The 24,812-nt window shown below is 43.4% G+C and overlaps 2 protein-coding genes across 4 annotated transcripts in view; one reads left to right on the forward strand and one right to left on the reverse strand.

Moving 5' to 3' along the window:
* Positions 1–24,812, reverse strand: part of cmss1 (cms1 ribosomal small subunit homolog) — a 367,856-nt gene that overhangs the window by 162,615 nt on the left and 180,429 nt on the right. The gene's annotated exons all lie outside the window — the stretch shown is intronic.
* Positions 1–24,812, forward strand: part of filip1l (filamin A interacting protein 1-like) — a 278,663-nt gene that overhangs the window by 98,080 nt on the left and 155,771 nt on the right. For both annotated transcript variants that reach the window (XM_072585429.1, XM_072585430.1), the window contains exon 4: positions 5,886–6,064. In XM_072585429.1, the coding sequence (XP_072441530.1) occupies positions 5,886–6,064 (179 nt within the window). The remainder of the gene's footprint in view (positions 1–5,885; positions 6,065–24,812) is intronic.

Below are 24,812 nucleotides of genomic sequence, written 5' to 3' on the forward strand. Positions count from 1 at the left end.
TCATCCTCTGCCCTCCAGCCCTGGCAATATCCTTGTATATCTTTTCTGAACCCTTTCAAGTTTCACAACATCCTTCTTATAGGAGGGAGACCAGAATTGCACGCAATATTCCAAAAGCGGCCTAACCAATGTCCTGTATAGCCTCAACATGACCTCCCAACTCCTATACTCAATGCTCTGATGAATAAAGGCTAGCATACAAATGCGTCCTTCATTATCCTATCTACCTGTGACTCCACTTTGAAAAGCCACCTTGGAGGACGCTTCCCTGAAGATCGGAGGCTGAATGCCCTTGAACTTTGAAGTGGGGGGGGAATATTCTATTTAACTTGAGATGTCAGTAAAATCAACATTGATTCTTAAAATGCAAAAGAAGTTACGTCTACACTAATGTAAGGAGATATTCTTCAACTTTTCACTATAGTGACTAGTCACAAAAAAGCTCACAGTGCTTGACTGATCAGTTCATGCAGTTAACCACGATTTTTCTCACAACTTTCTACATTCATTTCTTGAAAGGCACAATTTCAAATTGATGATGGCAGCTCTGGTTTAGGCTCACCTAAATAATTATTCCTCATGTCTGAACACAAGCAGTTATTGTTGGCAGGCTGCTTGATGAAAGAAGACAGAGCAGCCAGCTCTGCAAAAGTCCCCACATGACAAACATGAACAATTTCGAGCAAAGCCACTGTATGAAAATAAGGATTAGAAAGCTTGGTTCCTCCTTAATTCAACCTCGTAATGTTTAAATATAATCACTGATATTTATCAAAGCAAGAAGATCAACTCTTTGATAATAGAGTTCTTTCTTAGCCAATGGAAGTTATTTATCCAGTCATTTCCTTCACATTTTCCCTATGTTCAAGGATGATAATTTGATTTACTTTGCAAATGGCATTGAGGTCATCTGGGTTTAAATGCCCATCAATCATTATTTACTGTAAAGAAAAAAATAAACTAAAAGTAAATAACTGGCATTTAAAAATCAACATTAACAGTAATTCTCTTAATATCATTTTTGAATCTCATCTCCAAGTGCACTTTTTAAATCTCAAAAACCTTGAGGCACTTTGAGGCAGGCTGCGAAATCAGGCTGTAAATTTGTTGTAGAATGAAATGATAAACAATGACTAGGCAGTCATGCACTTTGGAATTTCAGAGTTCATTTATTTAGAAGGATTTACAATTCAGCAAAAATCATTTCTCCACAGCAAAAACTCCTTGTACAGTATGCTGACCTTAACAATCCATGACTGGCTCAGTGGAAGCAAATGGGATGGAATCTGAAAGGGGTCTTAACTGACGTGAGCTATGATGGGATTTGAAGCAGTATCTGACAAGAAGTTTGGCAAGACCTGTCTCCCATTGGGGCTATAAAGCATAGGAGAACAGGTTATCTGGCCCATCAAGTCCACTCCACTATTCAATGAAATGGCGGTTGATCCAATAACCCTCAATTCCACTTTCCTGCTTAATCACCGTACCCTTGATTCTCTTAATGATTAGAAGTCAGTTTATATTAACCTTGAATACACTTAATGTTCCATCCTCAACAACCTTTTATGATCAAGGATTCCACAGATTCACAACTATCAAAAAGAAATTCTCACTACTATCTTAAATGTGTGATACTTTACTCTGAGATTGTAACCTCTGAACCAAGACTCTCCCACCAGAATCTCTCTCTATCTACCCTATCAAGCCTTTGAAGAATCTTATATGTATCATTAAGGTTGACTCTGATTCTTAGAAACTCCAATCAGTGAAGGCCGAACCTACTCAACCACTCCTCATAAGACAGTCCCTCCATACCTGGGATCAGCATGATAAACTTTCTCTGGACTGCCTCTAATGCAACTATATTTTTCCTTAGATAAATGGATGAAAAACGTCACAGTATTCCAGATGTGGTCTGATTTGTGCCCGATGTACTTTCAGCATGACCTCCCTAATTTTACACTCCATTCCCTTTGAAATAAAGTCCAAAACATCATTTGCTTTCCCCATTACCTACTGAACTTAGATTCTAGCTTTTTGTGATTCATGTGGGCTTGGAGTGCATGGTATTGTGTCTGATTCCAGATCCAAAGGTTGTGTCAGGCTCACAGCGCTTTACTAAAGCTGAAACTCACAGGAATTTGGGGTGGTGCAGTGGCTCAGCACCAAGGAGCCGGGTTTGATTCCAGCCTTGGGTTACTGTCTGTGTGAAGTTTGCACATTTCCCCCATATCTGCATGGCTTTTCTCCGGGTATTCCAGTTTCCTTCCACAATCCAAAGATGTGTAGGTTAGGTCAATTGGTCATTCGAAAATTGCCTATAGTGTTCAGGGATGTGTAGGGTAGAGGTGTTAGTCGGGGTATATGTAAAGTAATAAGGCAGGGGAATGAGTCTGGGTGGGTCACTCTTCAGAGGGTCTGTTTCCACACTGTAGGGATTCTATAATTTGAAACTAGAGCCCCAAATCATTCTGTATTGCAGCTTTCCCCATTCAAACAATATTTAGTTCCTGTATTCATCCTGTCAACGTGTATAACCTGACATTTTCCTTATATTCCATTGGCCAAGATTTTGCCCACTCAATTAAACTGCCTATATCCCTTTGTGGACACCTTGTATTATTATCACTGCTTCCCTTCCCACCTATTTTTGTGTCATCCACCAACTTGGCAATAGTACATTCAAGTCCAACATCCATGTCATCTATATCCATAATATATTGCAAATAATTTTGTCTCCAGCACTGATCCCTGTGGCCCTTCAATATTTAAAGGCTGCCCATTTATCCCAACTCTTTGTCTGCTATTAGTTAGCCAATCCTCTACCCATGCTAAATATACTGCTCCCAACACCATGGGTCCTCTTGAGCGCCTTTTGAAAATCCAAATATATTAAATCTACTTGTTCCTCTTTACCAATTCCTTTTGTTACCTTCTCAAAGGTAATATATTTGTCAGGCATGATTGCCTTTCCTGAAACCATGCTGACTTTGCTTGATTTAATTTTGTGGTTCTAAATGTCCTACCATTATATCCATTCAAGTAAGCCATGACAACATAAGACATAGTAGCAAGGGTAGGTCATTCAGCTAATCTAGTCTGTTCTGTTATTAAATGAGGTACTGACTGATCTGATAACCCTCAACACCACTTTCCTGTCTTTTCCCGAAAACCCTTGATTGCCTTTCTAATTAAAACTCTGTCTCAGCCTTGAATATACATAACAACTCAACCTCAACATGTCATGCAGACTTCTGTGGTAAACAAATACTCAGATTTACTACCCTCTGAGAGATGAAATTCTTCCTGATCTGTCTTAAATGTGGGATGCCTTATTTTGAGATTATGCTCTCTGGTCCAGTTGCTTTCTCTAATACATTTTCATGTGATAGTTAATGCATTTATTTCCTCCCTCTCCCTTCTAGTCCCTTGATTATTAATGTATTGTGAAATGCTTATATTGTCCACTACCTTGAAGACTGATACAAAAGATTTAATTAACAGTCATTGCCCAGTTTCCCATTTCTAGTTCCCAGCCTCATTCTTGCTGGGGCCTATTTTCACTGTTGCCTCTCTATTCCTTTTCATTTATTTAAAGGAGATTTTATTGTCCATTTTTGCGTTATTTTTCCTTCATAGTTTATTTCCACCTTTTTTTGTAGATCTTTTGTTAACTTTTAAAACTTTTCTAATCCTTTAACTCTCCATTAATCGGTGTCACACCAGTTCTTTTTCTTTTATTTTTGGTATTGTTATTAACTTCTCTAGTTAATCATCCCTTCCGAGAATCCTCCTTCCACACGGGGATACACCTTTGCTTTGAAACATGAACTTTTCAAAAAGAAATCTGTCATTGTTCATCAACTGTTTTCTCTGCGAAACTTTTCCCTTTGTGCAGGCATTCCCAGCACTATAAGTCAAGGGCAGACTCTGATAAGAGTCCAGAGTCTCGGACACAGTCTGTCAGCAACTCAGGGTGGTCAGAAACAGGATCGTCTCCTCCTAAGGGGTGAGGTGTTGAACTTCATGCAGCTCACCACCCAAGATAAATCCTTCTATCCTGTTTTGGGCTATTTTCCTCCTGGAATAAGAGAGTGGCAGGTGTTAAAGGAGATGAAAGGGGATGGCACTGTTGTTACTGTGGTGCAGGTGCCCTGACTGACTGAGAAGGCAGCAGACAGACCAAGAGCTGATGAAGGGCTGATGCCCGAAACGTTGATTCTCCTGCTCCTCGGATGCTGCCTGACCTGGTGTGCTTTTCCAATGCCACACTTTTCAACTCTGATCGCCAACATGTGCGGTCCTCACCTTCTCCTAGCACACAGGTTCACGCTGGTGGGGGTTTTCATGGTTGTCAGTATGTGAGGGAACATGCTGCAGGCATTAGTGAAAGTGAGAGATCATGAGCTCTGATGGGCAGTGGATACAATAGCAGACAGAAACTGAGTGTGGGGTAGCTGAGAGAAGATGAAGTAAATTACATTGGTAGAATGGAGAAAGACATTGACCAGCTACAGAGCTGGGCATTGCTCCAGATGACTGAGACTGCAATAACTCAGGTGGCAAACTCAGGCCAGGCTAGCATGATCTGGTGGCCTCCTTAGCTGCTGTTGGGGCAAAAGGTGTCTTATATCTGCACCACCCTGTCCACCAGAGCCTCCAGTTCCCTACCCACAATGCAAGGCACCAAATCCCTCATTTACCAGATCCAGCGCTAGTGTCAGGCTCTATGCAGGGCAGCTCCAGACAGACAATGGGCTGCACAATCTGCTTTTAAGGATGGCATGAGCAAAACGGATTGCAGTCAATTCCAGGATATCTTGGGAGTGGTGAATGGCCCTGGGAATAAAGCATGGTACGACAGGAATAGAATTTGAAATGAGGGATAACATAGAGGCAGGTTAGGTTAGTTAATGAAGCAGGTTTGATAAACTTCAGCAAGAAATTTCATGAGGCCTCACAGCAAGAATGTCTGCATAAGCCTTGATGCAACTCACACTTAGCCAAATAAATCTCCATTGAGCCAAAAGACACTCAGATGACAAAATAAAATATTTAATTTGCCACTTGACACGAGCCACTAGAAAATCTGCCCCCTGCCTACCATTACCAAGAACCCATTGTTAATTAACTTCAGCCTCTATATAATCCTAATTTTCAAAGGACGAATAGCTAGGTCTTCTAATTCCAGTAGGCTCCCACTTCATCATAAGAACATAAGCAATTGGGAAGGTTATTTGGTTCTTGAGATTGCTCCACCATTTATGAAGATCGTAGCTGAGCTGACTGTGGCTTAAACTCCACTTTCCAGCCTGCTCCTATAAACCTTGACTCCATTGCAGCTAAAAGTTCTGCCTTGCTGAGCCTTGAAAGGGTTCAATGACCCAGCTTCCATTGTTCCCAGGGATAGGGAATTCCAAATGATCTTCTGAGAGAAGAAATTCCTCCCAATCTATGTTAGAAATGAAAGACCCCTTACTTTAAAACTGTGCCCTACTCCAGCTAGATTTCCCCACGAAGGCAAACATTCTTTGAGTATTTGCTCAGACTAGCCATCTCAGAATCTGATGTGTTTCAGTGTTCACTATGTAGGCTAGTTAGTGCTACACAGGTTCTCGACTGAACTAGGGATGTGAGACTTTTTTCCCTGAAGTTATTGGTCTTCCAATTGGCAGTCATAGGTGCCACTGTGAACAAGACACAGACGAAATCCTCGAACTACTGGTGACCCAGCTGTCTTTATTATTTTCCATTGCATTATGTCCAAGTTATTGAAGAACTGCATAAAGAGTAAAAACAAATGTGCCTCAGGGTTTTTATATATACAAAGTAATAATCCCCAGCTCTAAGATACATAATGGAATGTACTCTTGCTCCATACACAGCTCGACAAGTTGGTTGAAAAACAGAAAGAGACTCACAGACGAATGTTAGAGCAACTTCTACTGGTAGAAAGATCCCACAGGCAGACAGTCGAGGAACTGGAGGATGAGAAAAAGAAGCATGTGGACTACATGGAAAAGAGTGATGAATTTACCAACCTCCTTGAACAAGAACGTGAACGGTATGTTAGAAAACTTATACTTACATCTAGCCAAATGGTGTAAACAAGGTGCTGGATTTTCTGTTGCTCCAGAGTTGAATTTCAGGTCAGCACTCCAAAACTGCTCATGGGGGTACCTTGGAAATGTCTTTATCAAGTAGCCAACTCCAGGAGCCCAATCCAATTTTGAATGAATGCATTGCTCTTGAGGCTGGAGAGTCATTAGGAGGCCGTCCAGCACTGAGAGATCAGCAACTCCATTGCCGGAGGTGGGAGTTGCCAACATAGGTAGGTGAATAAGATGGAAATACTAAAAACATCACAGGAGCCCATACCTGCCAAGTCGCTATCATGAAGGTGACTCCTCAGTGAATGCCTGAATGCCAAGTGGAAAGTTCGAGTGGGCTTCAATAGGCCCTTTAGATTCTTGAATTGGCTTTCTGCCACTTGTTGCCAGATAGATGCCACCACAGTAAACAGCCTGAAAAATTGCTGGAACTTCAGCATGCCAGCCAGCTAGCCAGCAGTGAAAATTTGCAGGGCTCGTTCACTCAGTGCTGTTCTCCCTGCCCTTTTGAAAATCAAGCCTTTTGTCTCTGCACATGCTGGGAAATAATGTTAAACACAGGCCAACTGAACAAAACTTTCAAGATATTTAATATGACCTTATAGCTATTACTGGATCATACTGGACCTATCCCAGCAGCAAGCACGTTCAGCAACAAAACCAAGAAAAAGATTTTCCAAATGAGATGTGACACATCATCAAAGTACATTTTTAAAAATCCAGTCAACTTGTGTCATGTTGCGCTATATTTCTAAATAATTAAATATCTGGGACAAAAATAAATGGGCAGGTAGAAATTCACAACACCACATACAGATCCTTTTCTGGGCATGATACTTTCACACAGGCATACTTCTATTTCTTAGTTGGTTAACAAGTATTTAAATGGAGATAAGGTAAAGGAATTTAAAGTGAGCAAACCTGCCAATCAGATTGTTTGAACAGGAGATCAAATATATTTATACTGAAAATGGGTTTGTATTAAATATCTCAAAACATGCATATTCTGTGAGATTCTCAAACTGATGTTAAAATTCAGAGCAATGCACGTTATGTAGTCCCTAAAACTAAGCACTGCCAAATGAACCTGAAATAAATATTTTAACATCATAAACTAGCTGGAGGAACAGTGATTACATACCAAAAGATAATTTTAATGCAAGGAACCTTGCCTCAGTGAATATGCTGTCCGAATTAAACATCCAAGTGTAAAGTTAGACATCCTTGTAGTTAGCTATGAAAGGTGAAGGTTATTTAACTCCAAAGTAAAGTACCATCTGACATGTATCTTCAAAATTAAACACAGAAATGTTTTACATATTGGTTATATGAATGAGCTTCTCAGACTAGGAGTTAAAATTTGATATTATAATAATGTTAAATACAGATGGCCTTTTGACTGGATTTGACAGGAAAGTTTACATAAATGATTCTTATCTATAATTAGTACCATGAGAGTTCCTGGAAAAACGGCTAATGTGCTAATGAAAAGGTTAAATCATTCCTAAATAGAACATCAACATGACCACTAATGCATGGAGCGTTAATCATTTGGATTTGAATATCTTTAAAGGCATGAGTCATTGAATGCCAGGTCTTCAAAATAATTCAGTTTAATTGACAATCACATTTTACATCTGGAGCTTTACATTCAGAATACAGAAGTTCAAGATTATATGGTCCACAATGGATTAAAACCTCATGCCTTCTTGCAGACTTTAAAATAGCTATGAGCAGCACAGTGGCTCAATGGTTAGCACTGCAGCCTCACAATGCCAGAGACCCGCGTTCGATTCCACCTTTGGGTGACTGTCAATGTGAAGTTTACACCTTCTTCCTGTGCCTGCATGGGTACCCTTCAGGTGCTCCAGCCTTTTCCCACAGTCCAAAGATGTGCAGTATAGGTGGATCGGCCATTCTAAATTGCCCATAGTGTTCAGTGGTGCATAGGCTAGGTGGATTAGCCATCGGAAATGCAGGGTTTCAGGGATAGGGTGGGTGGGATGCTCTTGAGAACGTCGATGTGGACTCAGTGGGATGAATGGTCTGCTTCTTCTCTGTGATTCTATGACTCTAGTCAGAGAAGGATTCTAGCTGGAGGACAAGCCAGTTTACTGCAAGAATTCCGATGTTCAGTCCCATCAGAAACCTCTGCAGATCTAAAGTCCTTCATTAATCAATATCACCATAACAAATTCATGATTGTTTCTTTCAAAAAGCTTTGTCAAGCCTTGCTATGCTCAAATACACTACGGAACATTGTGGAGTCAACAGTTCATGTCTAGAAATTTATTCTAACTGCCCAAGAAACCTAATGTCTTCAAGTGATTACCTAGCTGATGTAATAACATAACGTTCTGTGTCAAGTATCAGATGTGACAATGATCTCGCCTTCTGCTCAATGTCAGAAATGATCAACCCCTGAAAAATTGGTTGAAATCAGGGCTACGACTGACAGTGAATTATAGTTGGTAAATGATGATGTAAGTGTTATTATTCAGATTTTAGACACTGGCTTACAAAACCAACTTGCTGAGGTGCCATGAACCTCTTTGAAAGTGTATGAGAGTCACAATTCAGCATGTGGTCAGAACAAGAAATGTTCATTGCAGCTCACCAGCAAAAGCATGAATTGTTACAAAATCAATGATGTCATTATCAATGGCAGGTCATCAATATATCATGACAGCACAGTGCAAGACTCTTTGCCCATTGAATCTATGCAGCTTGCTGGTGAACAACCTGATCAGCCCAATCTCATCTTTCCCAACCTAACATTCCTGAGAACCATTCAAGAAAATTTCCTCTGTGTTCACTCACAGGCCTTCAAATCCTTCTTCAGGTGTGGTAGCCAGAACTCGATATTAGTTATTGTCTTGCCAGAACAATGAGATATTGAATATACAATTAGTGAAATTAGTATAATTTCACTAATTGTATATTCAATATCTCATTGTTGTGCTCTCAGTAGTAGAGGTCAACATTTGGATAGCAGCTCCAATGCTTCAGGTGACTGTAGGTAAACTTGAACAAATGGGTTTGATGAACCAGAATCTGCATCTTGAGTTGCTTTGAGCAAAGATTCACATCTGAATGTCGGTTTGCTCGCTGAGCTGGAAGGTTCATTTTCAGATGTTACATCACCATACTAGGTGACATCATCAGTGAGCCTCCGGATGAAGCACTGGTGGTGTAGCCTGCTTTCTATTTATATGTTTGGGTTGGTGATGTCATTTCCTGTGGTGGCATCATTTCCTATGGTGATGTCATTTCCTGTTCTTTTTCTCGGGGGTGGTAAATGGGATCCAAGTCAATGTGTTTGTTGATAGAGTTCCAGTTGAAACATGCCATGCTTCTAGGAATTCTTGTGTGTGTCTCTGTTTGACTTGTTCTAGAATGGTTGTGTTGTCCCAGTCGAAGTGGCGTACTTTCTCATCCGTACATAAGGATACTAGTGAGAGATGGTCATGTCTTTTTCTTCCTGAAGAAGGGCTCATGCCCGAAACGTCGATTCTCCTGCTCCTTGGATGCTGCCTGACCTGCTGCGCTTTTCCAGCAACATATTTTCAGCTCTGATCTCCAGCATCTGCAGTCCTCACTTTCCCCTCATGTCTTTTTGTGGCTAGTTGATGTTCATGTATCCTGGTGGCTACTTTTCTGCCTGTTTGTCCAATGTACTGTTTGTTACAGTTCTTGCACGGTATTTTTTAAATGACATTAGTTTTGCATGTTGTCTATATAGGGTCTTTCAAGTTTATTAGCTGCTGTTTTAGTGCGTTGATGGGTTTGTGGGCTACCATGAGGCCAACCATCCAACCCAAACTTTGGGTCCACAACGTGGATGACACCTTTGTCATCACTAAACGAAACAAATGAGAGGAAACCTTCAAGACCATCAATAATATCCTTACTGACATAAAATTTACTAAAGAGGAGGAAAACAACAACAAACTCCTATTTCTAAATGTCGCAGTAGAGCGAATAGCCAATGGGGAACTCCAAACCAGCGTCTACAGGAAAACAACACATACAGACCAAATATTGAACTACAGAAGCAATCATCCCAACATCCACAAATGAAGCTGCATTGGAATATTATTTCAACAAGCCAACACACTCTGCAGCACAGAGGAACAATGCAGAGCAGAGGAAAATCACCTATACCGTGTATTCAAAAAGAATGCATACCCAATGATCACAGTTCACCAATTTCTCAGCAACAAGCCCAAACAGGCAGACAAAACCCAGCTAGAAACCTTAGCTACTCTCTCCTATATTGAAGATGTCTTGGAAATGACTGCCAGACGACTCAAACTCTTGCCCTCATGGTAGCCCACAAACCCACCAACACACTAAAACAGCAGCTAATGAACTTGAAAGACCCTATACAGACAACAAGCAAAACTAATGTCATTTACAAAATACCATGCAAGAACTGTAACAAACAGTAACATTGGACAAATAGGCAGAAAACTAGCAACCAGGATACATGAACATCAACTAGCCACAAAACGACATGACCCACTCTCACTAGTATCCTTACATACAGATAAAGAAGGACACCACTTCAACTGGGACCACACATCCATCCTAGGGCAAACCAAACAGAGACAAGCAAGAGAATTGAAAAAGATGATTGGCATTCCAACCAAACTCGATCAACAGACACATTGACTTCGATCCCATTTACCACCCCCTGAGAAAAAGAACAGGAAATGATGTCACCAACACAAGGAAACCCATACATCTAAATAGAAAGTAGGAAACATCAGCAGTGCTTCATCCAGAGGCTCACTGAAGATGTTAATTAGTACGGTGACGAAATATCTGAAAATGAACCTCCCGCTCAGTGAGCAAACCTACATCCAGAACCTCAATCTGAGCTACAAATCTTCTCAAAGCTCGCCAAAGATTGACATCTTTCAAATTGAAAACTTTGGCTTAATAATCAATATGTAATTTTCCTCTCTTATTACTGAACTGCACATCATTTTAAAAAGGATTAATAGCACAGAAACAGTGCATTCAGCCCAATGGATAATTCCACATGAGCTTCCTCCCACACTTCTTCATCAAATTCCTTCTAATCCTTTATTCTTCATGTGTTTGCCTAGATTGTCTTCAAATGAAACTAACTTACGCATTTCTGCAAACAGGTTACACATTTATTGATTCTCTGGTAAGGAGGCTTCTCCTGAATCCCTTACAATTCATGACTATCTTATATTTATCGCCCCATGTCAGTCTACTCCCAAAAGTAGAAACAGCTTCTCTGCATCGAGGTAATCAAACCCTTTCATAATCTGAAAGGTTTCTATCAGGTCATCCCTCTGGAATCCCAGGATGTTCAATCATTCCTGAGAGATATAACCTTATGGTTCAGGTATCATGTTATTAAATCTGTTTAGATTAGATTAGATTACATTACAGTGTGGAAACAGGCCCTTCGGCCCAACAAGTCCACACCGACCCGCCGAAGCGCAACCCACCCGTACCCCTACATTTACCCCTTACCTAACACTACGGGCAATTTAGCATGGCCAATTCACCTGACCTGCACATCTTTGGACTGTGGAAGGAAACCGGAGCACCCAGAGGAAACCCACGCAGACACGGGGAGAACGTGCAAACTCCACACAGTCAGCTGCCTGAGGCGGGTATTGAACCCGGGTCTCAGGTGCTGTGAGGCAGCAGTGCTAACCACTGTGCCACCGTGCCGCCCACATGTTGTTGTACCTTCTCCAGTGTCTCCTTATCATGGATAGCAAGCCTATTTATGTTACTCCAAACATGTTTCTATGCACACTTAATGCAACATGGTTGCTTTTCTATTCTTTCCCTCGAGAAATGAACCCCTAGTTTTGTTTGCTTTATATTGCCTTTTCAATGACAGTGAAATCTTTCATGATTTGTGTATTTGTACCACGCCCTCCACCCAAGATTCTTGTTCTTTTACCACAATTTGTTACTTACTTTGCAAGAAAGTACTCTCCTGACCAAAATGCAGCAACTATTGGTTATTTAGAATGAAGTTCATTTGCTAATTACTCATTCTGCAAGTCCTTCTACACACTTAAATTTGATGCTGTTTGCAAGTTTTGTAACTAGACTTCTAATTCCCAAATCCAAATCATTTATCTATCTGATGGACAACAATGCATTGATCTTTGTGGAAAACCATTTCCCATCTTTGCTAGGCTGAGTACCTTTACTGAGTGATTTGGCAATGGAGCTTCTTTTGGTGAAAATTCACAAACAATTCCATGATGCGGCTACTTCTAAAAGTACATGGACCATTCATTCCAAACTTATGAAGAAGACCAAGAGAGAACAAACGAAATAATAGGCAGAACAGGAAAAGTAAAGTGATTTCAATTAGAGGCACCATCTGGATTGACTCCAAGGTGTCCAAGGATAGTCATTTACTAATTTTCAATAAATAAAACAGCAGCATTTCACAGATATTAGGCAATAACATTCCCTACACAAACATGAATTAGCAGCAAGAATATGTTACTTGACCTCTCAAGGGTGCTCCTCCATTCAATAAGATCATGGTTGATCTAATTACTCCACATTCCAGCCAACCCTGATAATCATTTCCCCCTTTGCTTATCAAACATCTTTCTACCCTGCCTGAAGACTCTTCTTCATAAGGCAATGGAAACAGAGTGCGCCAAGGAAACAGAGTCCCATAACCCACTGTGAGAAAATATTTCTACTGTCTTGAATGGGTAATCCTTTATTTTTAAACATCAACACCTAGTTCTATATTTTCCCACAAGAGGCAACAGTCTTTTTCTACACTCATTCTATGAAGACCCCTCACGATTTTATACATTTCATACAGTCACCTCTTATTCTTCTAAACTGTATGTGTCCATGCCTAGTCTGTTCAACCCTTCCTCATAAGATAATCTGCCCATTCCAGTTAGTAGTGCAGCAAACCTTCACTGAACTGCTTATAATACATTCATAACCTTCCTTGAATAATGAGACCAATACTATGTACAATACTAAAGAGTGATCTCACCAACAACCCTGTATAACTAAAGCATAAACTCCCTATTTTCCAGCACTATCTAATTATCAGGCACAATGACAGGTCTAAGTTGTTCAATATCAAAGCCATATTTTTTCCATTAGGTTGTATGAGGATTGCAATCAGTGACAGACTAAATGTACCAGCATTTCTATAAATTAACTCATTCTCTTTATGAGTTGAATGTATGAAATACAATACTTTCTCTGGCGTAAGAACACACATTTTCATTCTCCTAACATTTATTGGACATTGTGCAGAAACACTATTATAGACATGTAAGAGTTAAATTAATGTGCCTCACTCTTCACAACTCTGAATACCTTTCAGAATAAATTTCACAATATCAGGATGACAGCCGTTTTATCCTAATATTTCGTACACAATTGTAAAGAAATACTTCATCTAAAAGTATTCTAAAAAATTATTAAGGTGCATACATTTCTTGTAAAGTTTGCTTTCTCTGTTGAGTAGAAAATGATTCAATAGAAAGATTTATTATTCACCCCCAAAAATTAAAACTTGAACCATGAAGTCTTCCAGTTAATTTTAAAGTCACCACGAATTCAGAAATGTTCCATTTAATCTTGCTGTCATATTTGTGGTCACATGCAGAAATGAATAGCACGAATGAGATGCCTTGCTGAAGTGGCACGCTATCTAACTGCAAAAACAAAGCCTACAGCGGAGTATTATTTATACATCTATAATATCCTTTGCAAACCACAGTGTTTGTCATTTCTGGCACAACCTGGTTAAAGTATAACATTAGAAACACATTGTATACTTCCCAAAGTAGTCTGACCCAATTTATGTCAGAATTTTATTTCATTTTTTTTAAAAAGGAGCCTGTGACCAGTTTATGAGAAAACTGACTATAATGAGACTGTTAGAAAATCTCTTGTCATAATTCATTCCCTATCAGCACACTGCAGGCTAGAACTCACTTCTCCTTCCCACATGAATACAAAGAGAAATGCAAAAAATGTGTAGGATGGTAAAAGACCATTTGTATCACTTATGTTCAATTTTAGTAACAAGATAATATGCACATCACAGCATTCAATTGTACATTGAATAAACTCAATGGGTGGAATTTTCCTTAATCTTCAGCAAAACAGCAAAAAGTTAACAATAGCATATTGACACGAAAATGGCTATGAGCTGCATTGCTTGGCACTCACTCACTTTGCGCTTACTTCAGGGCTACCAGATTCTATGGCTTGCATATCCTTATAGCACTAAGTGAGAGGTGGGCAGTGTGTCATGGTTTAGGCATCGAACAATGAAGTGGATGGACGTGCCCTGGTAAGGCAGTGAGCCACGTCAATGCCACAGCTACAGCGTGTGCCAGTAGCTTATGCAGCAAACACATGGCATGTATTTCAACCTAATGCCCATCTGTGAAAGTCAAAGGAAACTAGTCCTTCGTGGGGCCAAGGGGAACGACATTCAGTCATGGAGGTACCATCACAGTCAATCAAGGGGCTCATTTGATCCAGTCCAGGAATTAATCCCACTCAGTCAGACACCAGAGTCTGGAACCTGTAGCTTTTCTCGGGATTGGGCCATGGTCATTCATTCAATCATCACAGGCCAGGTCAGTCAGAGTGCTGAAGAGAAATCAGTCGAGGAGACGGGCTAATTTTTCTTGCAAAACAACAAAGGAAGGGTTAGTATGATGGAAATGGATGGAAGAGCAGCTAGTTGTTTGACATGAGCAGAAGAGGCGGTGAGGTGTCCCCAGTGAGTGAACAGGAGGTGAGAGATGTTTCAGGTTTCAATAATATAGAAACCAAGACTAATGATAAACCACAAACACGGCTTCAGTTTGGATGTCGGGATCTTCAACAATCACTTCCACACCTGGCAGAAGACTGTACTAATTTTAGTAGTTTTCAGCTGTTGGGAAGGTGAACTGGGTGAGAGTTGTTGAGTGAACAAATTCCATGTGAGTTCAGTGTAATAGCAGTGTAAGGTAGTGGCAGCGGTGTGAACAGGAGGGTGAACAGGAGTGTGACATGTGGCAGCGGTGTGAACAGGAGTGTGACAATGTGGCAGTGGTGTGAACAGTAGTGTGACATGAGGCAGTGGTGTGTACAACAGTGTGACATGGAGGCAGCGGTGTGAACAGCAGTGTGACATCATGGCAGCGGTGTGAACAGGAGTGTGAAATGGAGGCAGCGGTGTGAACAGGAGTGTGAAATGGAGGCAGCGGTGTGAACAGCAGTGTGACATCATGGCAGCGGTGTGAACAAGAGTGTGAAATGGAGGCAGCGGTGTGAACAGCAGCGTGACATGGTGGGAGCGGTGTGCACAGCAGTGTGACATGGTGGCAGTGGTGTTAACAGTACTGTGACATAGTGGCAGTGATGTGAACAGGAGTGTGAACAGCAGTGTGACATGGTGGCAGTGGTGTGAACAGAGTGTGAACAGCAGTGTGACATGGTGGCAGTGGTGTGAACAGCAGTGTGAACAGGAGCGTGACATTATGGCTGTGGTGTGAACAGCAGTATGCCACGTTGGCAATGGTGTGAACAGCAGTGTGAACAGTAGTGTGACATGGTGACAGTGGCATGAATAGTAGTGTGAACAGCAGTGTGACATGGTGGCAGCAGTGTGAACAGTAGGATGACATGGTGGCAGTAGTGTGAACATCAGTGTGACATTGTGGCAGTCTTGTGAACAGCAGTGTGACATGGTAGCAGCGGTGTGACCAGCAGTGTGACATGGTGGCAGTGGTGTGAACAAGAGTGTGAACAGCAGTGTGACATGTGGCAGGGGTGTGAACAGGAGTGTTAACAGCAGTATGACATGGTGGCAGTGGTGTGAACAAGAGTGTGAACAGCAGTGTGACATGTGGCAGGGGTGTGAACAGGAGTGTTAACAGCAGTATGACATGGTGGTAGTGGTGTGAACAGCAGTGTGACATGGTGGCAATGGTGTGAACAGCAGTGTGACATGTGGCAGGGGTGTGAACAGGAGTGTTAACAGCAGTGTGACATGGTGGCAGTGGTGTGAACAGCAGTGTGACATGATGGCAGTGATGTGAACAGGAGTGTGAACAGTAGTGTAACAAAGATAGGTGGAGTTGTGGACAGTGAGGAGGGCTGTTGTCGGCTGCAGAGGGACTTAGATATGATGCAGAGCTGGGCTGAGGAGTGGCAGATGGAGTTCAACCCTGCCAAGTGTGAAGTTGTCCATTTTGGAAGAACAAATAAGAATGCGGAATACAGGGTTGATGGTAGGGTTCTTGGTCAGGTGGAGGAACAGAGGGATCTTGGGGTCTATGTACATAGATCTTTGAAGGTTGCCACTCAGGTGGATAGAGTTTGTAAGAAGGCCTATGGAGTATTATCGTTCATTAGCAGAGGGATTGAATTCAAGAGTCGTGAGGTGATGTTGCAGCTGTACAGGACTTTGGTTAGGCCACATTTGGAGTACTGTGTGCAGTTCTGGTCGCCTCACTTTAGGAAAGATGTGGAAGCTTTGGAGAGGGTGCAGAGAAGATTTACCAGGATGTTGCCTGGAATGGAGAGTAGGTCATACGAGGATAGGTTGAGAGTTCTCGGCCTTTTCTCGTTGGAACGGCGAAGGATGAGGGGTGACTTGATAGAGGTTTATAAGATGATCAGAGGAATAGATAGAGTAGACAGTCAGAAACTTTTTCCCCGGGTACAACAGAGTGTTACAAGGGGACATAAATTTAAGGTGAAGGGTGGAAGGTATAGGGGAGATGTCAGGGGTGGGTTCTTCACCCAGAGAGTGGTGGGGGCATGGAATGCGCTGCCCGTGGGAGTGGTAGAGTCAGATTCATTGGCGACCTTTAAGCGGCATTTGGATAGGTACATGGATGGGTGCTTAATCTAGGATAGAAGTTCGGCACAACATCGTGGGCCGAAGGGCCTGTTCTGTGCTGTATTGTTCTATGTTCTATGTTCTATGGTGGCAGGGGTGTGAACAGGAGTGTTAACAGCAGTGTGACATGGTGGCAGCAGTGTGAACAGCAGTGTGACATGGTGGCTGGGATGTGAACAGGAGTGTTAACAGCAATGTGACATGGTGGCAGTGGTGTGAACAGCAGTGTGAACAGCAGTGTGACATGGCAGCAATAGCGTGAACAGTAGTGTGACATGGTGGCAGTGGTGTGAACAGGAGTGTGACATGATGGCAGTGGTGTGAACAGCAGTGTGACATGGTGGCAGTGGTGTGAACAGGAGTGTGAACAGCAGTGTGACATGGTGGCAGCGGTGTGTTCAGGAGTGTGAACAGCAGTGTCACTTGGGGGCAATGGTGTGAGTAGGAGTGTGTACAGCAGTGTGACTTAGACACAGCGGTGTGAACAGCAGTGTGACATGGCGGCAATGGTGGGATCTGCAGTGTGAACAGTAGTGTGACATGGTGGTAGTGGCGTGAACAGCAGTGTGAACAGCAGTGTGACATGTTGGCAGCGGTGTGAACAGCAGTGTGACATGGTAGCAGAGGTGTGAACAGCAGTGTGAACAGTAGTGTGACATGGTGACAGCGGTGTGAAAAGCAGTGTGCCATGGTGGCAATGGTGTGAACAGCAGTGTGACATGGTGGCAGTGGTGTGAACAGGAGTGTGAACAACAGTGTGACATGGTGACAGTGGTGTGAACAGGAGTGTTAACAGCAGTGTGACACAGTGGCAGCGGTGCGAACAGCAGTGCGACATGGTGGCAATGGTGTGAACAGCAATGTGACATGGTAACAGCGGTGTGAACAGGAGTGTGAACAGGAGTGTGACTTTGTGGCAGCGGTGTGAACAGCAGTGTGACATGGTGACAGTGGTGTGAATAGCAGTGTGACATGGTGGCAGCGGTGTGAACAGCAGTGTGACATGGTGGCAGCGGTGTGAACCAGAGTGTGAACAGCAGTGTGACATGGTGATAGTAGTGTGAACCAGAGTGTGTACAGCAGTGTGACATAGTGGCAGCAATGTGACATGGTGGCAGCGGTGTGAACCAGAGTGTGAACAGCAGTGTGACATGGTGATAGTAGTGTGAACCAGAGTGTGTACAGCAGTGTGACATAGTGGCAGCAGAGTGACATAGTGGCAGCGGTGTGAACAGCAGTATGACATGGTGGCAGTAGTGTGAACAGCAGTGTGTACAGCAGTGTGATGGTGGCAGCAGTGTGAACTGCAGTGTGACATGGTGGCAGCGGTGTGAACTGCAGTGTGACATGGTGGCAGCGGTGTGAACAGGAGTGTGAACAGCAGTGTGAACAGTAGTGTGACATGGTGGCAGCGGTGTGAACAGCAGTGTGACATGGTGGCAGTGGTGTGAACAGGATGGTTAACAGCAGTGTGACATAGTGGCAGTGGTGTGAACAGCAGTGTGACATGGTGGCAATGGTGTGAACAGCAGTGTGACATGGTGGCAGTGGTGTGAACAGCAGTGTGAACAGGAGTGTGAACAGCAGTGTGACATGGTGGCAGTGCTGCAAACAGGAGTGTGAACAGTAGTGTGACATGCTGGCAGCTGTGTGAACAGCAGTGTGACATGGCAGCATTGGCGTGAACAGCAATGTGACATGGTGGCAGTGGTGTGAGCAGCAGTGTGACATGGTGGCAGTGCTGCAAACAGGAGTGTGAACAGTAGTGTGACATGCTGGCAGCTGTGTGAACAGCAGTGTGACATGGCAGCATTGGCGTGAACAGCAATGTGACATGGTGGCAGTGGTGTGAGCAGCAGTGTGACATGGTGACAGCGGTGTGAACAGTTGTGTGACATGGTGAAAGTGGTGTGAACGTGAGTGGGAAAAGCATTGTGACATGTTGGCAGCGGTGTGAACAGGAGTGTGACATGGTGGCAGCAGTGTGAACAGCTGTGTGATATGGTGGCAGTGGTGTGAACAGGAGTGTGTACAGCAGTGTGATGGTGGCAGCAGTGTGAACAGCAGTGTGACATGGTGGCAGTGGTGTGATTAGCAGTGTGACATGGTGGCAGTGGTGTGAACAGGAGTGTGTACAGCAGTGTGATGGTGGCAGCAGTGTGAACAGCAGTGTGACATAGTGGCTGCGGTGTGAACTGCAGTGTGACATGGTGGCAGCGGTGTGAACAGGAGTGTGTACAGCAGTGTGATGGTGGCAGCAGTGTGAACAGCAGTGTGACATGGTGGCAGTGGTGTGAACAGCAGTGTGACATGGTGGCAGTGGTGTGAATAGCAGTGTGACATGGTGGCAGTGGTGTGAATAGCAGTGTGACATGGTGGCAGTGGTGAGAACATGAGTGCGTACAGCAGAGTGACATGGTGGTATTGGTGTGAACAGGAGTGTGTACAGCAGTGTGATGGTGGCAGCGGTGTGAACAGCAGTGTGACATGGTGGCAGTGGTGTGAATAGCAGTGTGAACAGCAGTGTGACATGGTGGCAGTGGTGTGAACAGCAGTGTGAACAGGAGTGTATACAGCAGTGTGACATGGTGGCAGTTGTATGAACAGCAGTGTGACATGGTAGCAGTGGTGTGAATAGCAGAGTGACATGGTGGTATTGGTGTGAACAGGAGTGTGTACAGCAGTGTGATGGTGGCAGCGGTGTGAACAGCAGTGTGACATGGTAGCAGTGGTGTGAATAGCAGAGTGACATGGTGGTATTGGTGTGAACAGGAGTGTGTACAGCAGTGTGATGGTGGCGGCGGTGTGAACAGCAGTGTGACATGGTGGCAGTGGTGTGAATAGCAGTGTGAACAGCAGTGTGACATGGTGGCAGTGGTGTGAACAGCAGTGTGAACAGGAGTGTATACAGCAGTGTGACATGGTGGCAGTTGTATGAACAGCAGTGTGACATGGTGGCAGCGGTGTGAACAGCAGTGTGACATGGTAGCAGTGGTGTGAACAGCAGTGTGACATGGTAGCAGTGGTGAGAACAGGAGTGGGAACAGCAGTGTGATATGGTGGAAGCGGTGTAACCAGCAGTGTGACATGGTGGCAGTGGTGTGAACAACATTGTGAACAGCAGTGTGACATAGTGGCAGGGGTATGAGCAGTAGTGTGACATGCTGGCAATGGTGTGAACAGTAGTGTGAGCAGTAGTGTGACATGCTGGCAGTGGTGTGAACAGCAGTGTGAACAGTAGTGTGAACAGCAGTGTAATATGGTGGCAGTGGCGTGAACAGGAGTGTGATATGGTGGCAGTCGTGTGAACAGGAGTGTGAACAGCAGTGTGACATGGTGGCAGTGGTGTGAGCAGCAGTGTGACATGGTGACAGCGGTGTGAACTGGAGTGTGAACAGTAGTGTGGCATGATGGCAGCGGTGTGAACAGCAGTGTGACATGGTGGCAGCAGTGTGAACAGCAGTGTGACATGGTGGCTGTGGTGTGAACAGGATTGTGACATGGTGGCAGCAGTGCGAACAGTAGTGCGATATGGTGGCAGTCGTGTGAACAGGAGTGTGAACAGCAGTGTGACATGGTGGCAGTGGTGTGAACAGCAGCGTGACATAGTGGCAGTGGTGTGAACAGGAGTGTGAACAGCAGTGTGACATGGTGACAGTGGTGTGAACAGGAGTGTGAACAGCAGTGTGAACAGCAATGTGACATGTGGGAGGGGTGTGAACAGCATTGTGACATGATGGCAGTGGTGTGAACAGCAGTGTTACATGGTGACAGTGGTGTGAACAGCAGTGTTACATGGTGACAGTGGTGTGAACAGAAGTGTGTACAGCAGTGTGACACAGTGGCAGCGGTGTGAACAGAAGTGTGAACAGTACTGTGACATGGTGGCAGCAGTGTGAACATCAGTGAGACATGGCAGCAGCGGCGTGAACAGCAGTTGACATGGTGGCAGTGGTGTGAACAGGAGTGTGTACAGCAGCGTGACTTGGAGACAGCGGTGTGAACAGCAGTATGATATGGTGGCAGTGGTGTGAACAGGAGTGTGAACAGCAGTGTGAACAGTAGTGTGACATGGTGGCAGAGGTGTGAACAGCAGTGTGACATGGTGACAGCAGTGTGACATGGTGGCAGTGGTGTGAACAGCAGTGTGACATGGTGGCAGCTGTGTGTACAGGAGCGTGACATGGTGGCATCTGTGTGAACAGAAGTGTGAACAGTACTGTGACGTGGTGGCAGCAGTGTGAATATCAGTGAAACATGGCAGCAGCAGCATGAACAGCAGTGTGACATGGTGGCAGTGGTGTGAGCAGCAGTGTGACATGGTGACAGCGGTGTGAACAGGAGTGTGAACAGTAGTGCGACATGGTGGCAGTGGTGTTAACAGGAGTGTGAACAGCAGTGTGACATGGTGGCAGTGGTGTGAACAGCATTGTGTAATGGTGACAGTCCTGTGAACAGGAGTGTGTACAGCAGTGTGATATGGTGGCAGCGGTGTGAACAGATGTGTGAACTGTACTGTGACATGGTGGCATCGGTGTGAACATCAGTGTGACATAGCAGCAGCGGCATGAACAGCAGTGTGACATGGTGACAGCAGCGTGAATAGCAGTGTGACATGTTGACAGCGGTGTGAACAGGAGTGTGTACAGCAGTGTGACTTGGAGACATATGTGTGAACAGCAGTGTGACATGGTGGTAGTGGTGTGAACATGAGTGTCTACAGCAGTGTGACATGGTGGCAGTGGTGTGTGTGTACAGCAGTGTGACATGGTGGCAGTGGTACGAACAGGAGTGTGAACAGTAGTGTAACATGGTGGCAGCAGTGTGAACAGCAGTGTGACATGGCAGCAATGGCGAGAACAGTAGTGTGACATGGTGGCAGTAGTATGAATAGGCTGCACTTCACCTACTGCACTCGGATCCCCTGACTGAAGGCTATTCCCCCTTAACTTGACTGAGGTCTGCTGACAACTATGACAAAACGTCTTCCTTTGTTAATGTTACACCCTTATTCAAAAAGTGAGGGAGGCTGGAAGTCATTTAGTTTAATGCCTGTCATTGGGAAATTATTGGAATCCACTGTTAAGAAAGTAGTGCCAGGATATTCACAAGTCAAAGTGCAATCCATCAAGAGACAGCATGGCTTTATGAAGGGTAAATGTTTTTGACTAATTTACTGTAGTTCTGTGAGGATGTGACAAGTAATGTGGATAAAGGTGGCCCTGCTTCAGAAGGCAGTTGATAAGTCGCCACACAAAAGGCTGATACGTAAGGTAAATTACATAAGAGTTAGGGGTAATATATTAGCTTGGACAGAGGATTTGCTAGCCTACCAAACCCAAAAGGCTGGTTGGCAAGCTGTAACTAGTGAGGTGCCACAGGGTTTGGTCGATGGGCCCCAACTGTACTTCAAATACACTTCTGGCGATGTGTCAGGGAAATGGAGTTGAGGCCAAGATGAGATCAGCCATGATTAAATTAAATGGTGGAGCAGGCTCAAGGGGCTGAATTGCCTAACCCTGCTCCTAGTTCTTGTGTATTCAAGAAGAAATGTTCTGTGGATCAGAAGTCATGGCATAAGCATGGCAATTTCAACAGGAGATGCGTACATGGCAAGTAGGTCCATCAGTGTTTATCATCTGTTATGAATAATATTGACTTCGTGACTAGCAAAGATATTAGCCCTCATACTTGAATCACAAGAAGTTTGAAATCAGGTAGAGCAGGTAATAAGGAAGATGAATAGAATTTTGGCTTTTATTGCTAAAGGCATGGAATATAAAAGCTGGCAAGTGTTTCTGCAACTTTACAAGGTTTTCATGAGACTGCATTTGAAATTTGCACACAGTTTTGATCCCTTTACTTGAAGAAGGATATATTTGCATCGAAGGTAGTTCAGAAATGGTACATTTGATTTATTCCATGGAATGAAATGCTATTAAGGTGAAAATTGAGTGATTTCGGCTGATACTCAATAGAGTTCAGAAGCATGAGAGGATATTTAATTGAGGTATATAAGATGCTAAAGAGAATTGACAAACCAGATGTAAAGCAGATATTTCCCCTTGTGAGGCAACCTAGATCAAGAGGTCATAGTTTTAGGTTAAGGGGTAGTAGATTTAAAACAGAGATGAGGAGAAGTTACTTCTCTTAAAGGCTCATGAATTTGTGGAATTCACTCACGTAGTGTGGCAGACAGCAGGGCACTGAAAAAAAATGAAGAGTCCACAGATATGCATGTTAGATGGATTGCTTAAGGTAAATTGCCCATAATGTTCAGGGATGTGTTGGTTAGATTCATTAGCCATGGGAAAAATGCAGAGTTATAGGGATAGGGTCTGGGTGATATGGGTCGGTATGGACTTGTTGGGCTGAGTGGTATGTTTCCAAGTGTTAGGGATTCTATGGTATTCTATGGTATAGCAGCCAGACAGATTTTTAATTAGTAATGGGTTAAAGGGTTATGGGCAGCGGCTGGGGAGGTGAAGTTGGGGCTGAGATGAGGCCAGCCATGATAGTATTAAATGGCGGATCCGGCTCGGGGGGCTGAATTGCCTTCTCCTGCTCCAAGTTCTTAGGTATTCAAATAAAAAATGTTCTGATGGTCAGAAGCAATGGCATAAGAATGACCAATCCTCCAGGAGACATGTACATGGCAAGTAAGTCTGTCAGTGTTTATCATCTGCTTTGAATAATGTTGACTTGATGATTAGGAAAGGTATTTGCTGTTTCCTTTCAGACCTAAAACAACCTCCAGATGGAAAAAACTGGGTGTGAGAACACTGAGGTAGCACTAAATCCATGCCAATATATCTGATAATGCTTCTTTTAGTTCCTCTGTCTAACATCACACGCATTTTATTTTGGCATGGCTAGCAGCTGTCACCCTTCCTGCCACACATTCTTCTCAACCTGCCGAGATTTGGATATTCTGCTTAGAACTGTGCAGATTACAAATTGTTACAGTATGTTTCCTGTGCTAAAGTATTATGCTTTGTTCTGCAATTCTTAGCATCACTTACTTGACTCCAATAATAAAACTGAATAAACTAAATTATAAGAAAAATGATGTTAGATTAAGTAGCACTGTAACCCAGTTCTTAAAGGACAGGCCAATTGTGTGAATATGAGAACACACAAAACAGGAGCAGATTAGGCCTATTCGCCCTTCAGTGTGCTCCGCCATTCAATAAGATCACAGCTGATCCGTTTTGAATTTCACATTTCCACCCATCTCCAAGCATTTTTGTTTCCCTTCACCAATAGGAATCTATCAATCTCTCCCTTAAAAATATCTACTTGCCTCCACTGCCTTCTGAGGCAAAGAGTTCCACTGTCATACAAACGTCGAGGAGAAATAAATTCTCCACATCTCGTCTGAGAAAGGGCACCCCTACCTTCAAAACAATCTCTCCTAATTCTGCGTTCACTCATCTTTTCACGTCCACTTTGTCAAGACTGTTCAGGAACTTACCTGCTTCAATCAAGTTACACTTCACTCTTCTAAACCCCAATGTATTCAAGTCCAGTCTATGCATCCTTTCCTGCTAAAATAATCCACTTATTCCAGGAATCAATCTAATAAGGCTCGTCGGAACTTCCTCCAGTGTACTTCCATCCTAATTTGTCATTTCAGGCTGCTGATCCCAGGTGAAACTTGGCCAGTTTACAGATTGCCAGCAAGCATCGAATTGTCTACACGACATAGATATTCCCTCCCCAGAAATTAAAATACTCTACCATTAATGGAAACAGTTGATCTGTATGATAATCTCAAACAATGTTGCACTCACTGAACTTGA

The sequence above is a fragment of the Chiloscyllium punctatum genome, chromosome 15 (assembly GCF_047496795.1).
Source record: "Chiloscyllium punctatum isolate Juve2018m chromosome 15, sChiPun1.3, whole genome shotgun sequence".
Lineage (NCBI taxonomy): Eukaryota > Metazoa > Chordata > Chondrichthyes > Orectolobiformes > Hemiscylliidae > Chiloscyllium > Chiloscyllium punctatum.